The 2,918-nt window shown below is 45.7% G+C and overlaps 1 protein-coding gene across 1 annotated transcript in view; it reads left to right on the top strand.

Moving 5' to 3' along the window:
- Positions 1-2,918, top strand: part of SORCS1 (sortilin related VPS10 domain containing receptor 1) — a gene marked incomplete at its 5' end in the record, with an annotated part of 483,392 nt that overhangs the window by 449,720 nt on the left and 30,754 nt on the right. Inside the window, 1 exon segment of the mRNA XM_006779616.2 lies at positions 2,681-2,812. Within this exon segment, the coding sequence (XP_006779679.1) occupies positions 2,681-2,812 (132 nt within the window).

Raw genomic sequence — 2,918 nt, 5'->3', positions numbered from 1 at the left:
GTCTTTGGCCATTTTCTTAAGTCCTGAAATATCACATTGCCAAGTTTACCGTAATAAACCCAATAAGCGGTACAACTTGCGGTCAACTTATTTGTACTTTTCTTGTTCATTACATGACAGAATTAAGGCAGGGGAGGGGTAAGAGATCAACCAAAGGACTTGTATACATGCATGTAAGCATAATCAATGGACACAGACAGTACAAGGGTGAGGGCATGTGCTGGGGGGCAGGAGCGGTTGGGAGAGGTCAAAGGGGGATAAAGGAGACATATGTGATACTTTCAACAATCACTTTTTCTCATCAAATGGGGTTTTTCTGTTGACATTTCACCATGGGATCTTTAACCAAAAGTCTTCATTAAGCATTTTTTAGTATGATCAGGATGGTTTAGACAATCTTGAGTTAAAAATCTAGTAGGGGCATAGAACAGTATAATATTGGCTGTGCTAGGAACTGCTGTGTGATCATTGTCAGGAAAAGGGAGGTGGTAGAGCACTGGTGATGAACAGAGGCTTCATGGTCAGACCAAAGTCCCAGACTAATCATCACCACTCACTACCTAGGTGGCCTTGAGCCATTGTTTCCCTTTCCTCCATCTGCCATCTGTCCGGTGACAGAAATAGAGATGCATTGCCCAGATCCCCATTCGGGAAAAGACTGTTGTCTTAACTGCTAGGAGTGCTGTGGGTAGAGGCTTCACCTGCCTTGCTCCAGGTCATGTCAGTGCTCACATCCAGTGACTGATGCAGTTAGAGAAGGGCCTGGCTTAACCTCACACACACCTGAAGCACCATCCTCACTCCCTGTAAGGCCACCAGAGGCAGCCATGGGCCTTCATCACAGCTCAACTTCTCCCTCTGCTCATTCTTGCTTCCTTCCCTTCACTCCCATAGCTGTTGATCCCAAGAGCACCCTTAATAAACACCCCAAATGCTCAACTCAAGTCAGCTTCCTGAGGACCCCTAATCTGTGATATGTCTTTACCAAAAAAGAGGGGCATATTGATAATTTTATCAAAGAGTTGTCGTGGAAGGCTGCATTACAAAATATTAAGTTGCTTAGCACAATGCTAGGCACATGGGAAGGACCCAATAAGTGGGATGTCTTACAACTTTGAAAAAGGTATAAATCAAGGTGGAGTTCAGAAACAAACAAAAAGAGTCACCTAATTTGGAAATCTTGAAAAATATATAGAAGCAAGCAGACTTTAAAAAGGAAACTCATGAAGGAGAGTAGGGTTTCAGCAGCCAATGTAGAGAAAAGACATTCTCAGGAAGCTGGAACATGCAGGAACATTTTCAGGAAAAGGCTGTAATTCTGAGAAATGGTATATGATCCCATTTGGCTGGAGCATAAAATGACTGTGTTAGCTGTGTTTAATTTCATTTGGAAAGGAAAAGGAGGACCATATTGGAGACGACTTTGAATGTATATTCAATCCAGTTGGTAGTGGGAATTACTGCAACGATTTAGACAGGCAAACACAGTCTGAGTTGGACTGAAGGAAACTAAATCTGAAAGTAGTAGCCAAGCTCCTGGAAATGGGGAGATTACTGTAAAACTTTAGGGGAGAGAGTATGTTAATGTTGAATTGGGATATTAACAGCGGGTATTTAAACAGGAGGGAACCAGTAGGGTCATTGCTGTGGAGGTTGACTTGTCAAGATCTCTCAGATTGGAAGATAATACATGGAGGGGAGTGTAATGTCAGAAGCGAATGGAAGGCTTTGAGCAAGGGTGTCTGGGAAAGGACCACCCTGAGTCATCCACATGTAGAATTGATATTTTACGGCTGAAAATGAGAAGGCCCTTTTTTGACATGAATGTCGGAAGTCCTACTGAAACAATGGTGTTCTAACTGACCGAGGAAGAGTATGGCTGGGATTGGAGCTATCAATCAATTCTAGGACCATCTGGAGAGTGGACTTGGGAAACGCTGGGATATAAGCTCAAAATAGAGCAAATGAACTAAGAGGAAATGCTTGAGTGTAACTGTAATGTTAACAGGATTCGGCATGACAAAGGCTCAACGTACTTCATGAAACGGGCTGGTCCTCAGGTTCTTGTGATGTGGAGAAGTCAGTAGGTGCCTGAGGGGTGTGATATGGGGGAGTTATATTAGGTTGAGTCATTCAACCAGATGTGATTGGTCCATTTGAAGGAGTAACTCTAGTGCTACCAGGAAGGAGGAAGTTTGGTTAAGAAGGGTTAAGGTGTGAGGGGCAGATGATAACGTTTAGTAAGTGAGGGTCTTCTCCTCACAAGGTCCACTCACCAGAGATGTCCTGTAGGAAGAAGAGCTAACATTTGAGTCCCCAGGCATGGCGACAGATGCTTTAGGTGCAACTTACTTAATTCTCAAAACCACCCTTTCATAAGTACTGCCAGTCTCCCCACTTTTTACTTGAGAGAATGGAGGTACAGAGGAGATAAAGTATTTAAGGACAGGGATGGAGCTGAGATCACACCTCACACAGTCTGACTCTGAGCCAGCACTTGCAGCCCAGTGCTGGTTCTCACATCCTTTCCTACAAGGTGCACCCAGGACCCTGCTTGCACACATCACCCACACCCCCTTTCGTCTTCTTACCACCCCACCCCCACTCCCTGCTGGATGCTCGGTCCCTTCTCATCATCTTTCCTGCAGGACTTACATGCTTCTCCATGTTTCCCCCTCAGGCCACTGGGGTTCCGAGCCCCCACATCCTGGTGGCGGTGCTCCCTGGTTTACCCACGGCTGCTGAGCTCTTTGTCCTGCCATATCAGGATCCAACAGGAGAGAACAAAAGGTCAGCAGAGGATCTGGAGCAGGTGAGTCCCCCAGGTGACATTTCAGCTTTCCCCATAGGCCTGCATCGCACTCCTGCCAGTGTCTAACCACCGCACAGCAGCTCTCAGGGATCTGGGCTTGAGAGAG

The sequence above is a fragment of the Myotis davidii genome, unplaced genomic scaffold (assembly GCF_000327345.1).
Source record: "Myotis davidii unplaced genomic scaffold, ASM32734v1 scaffold107, whole genome shotgun sequence".
In the NCBI taxonomy this organism is placed as follows: Eukaryota; Metazoa; Chordata; class Mammalia; order Chiroptera; family Vespertilionidae; genus Myotis; species Myotis davidii.
Note: the sequence above shows the minus strand (reverse complement) of the source record. Positions and strands in the feature narration are given on the sequence as shown.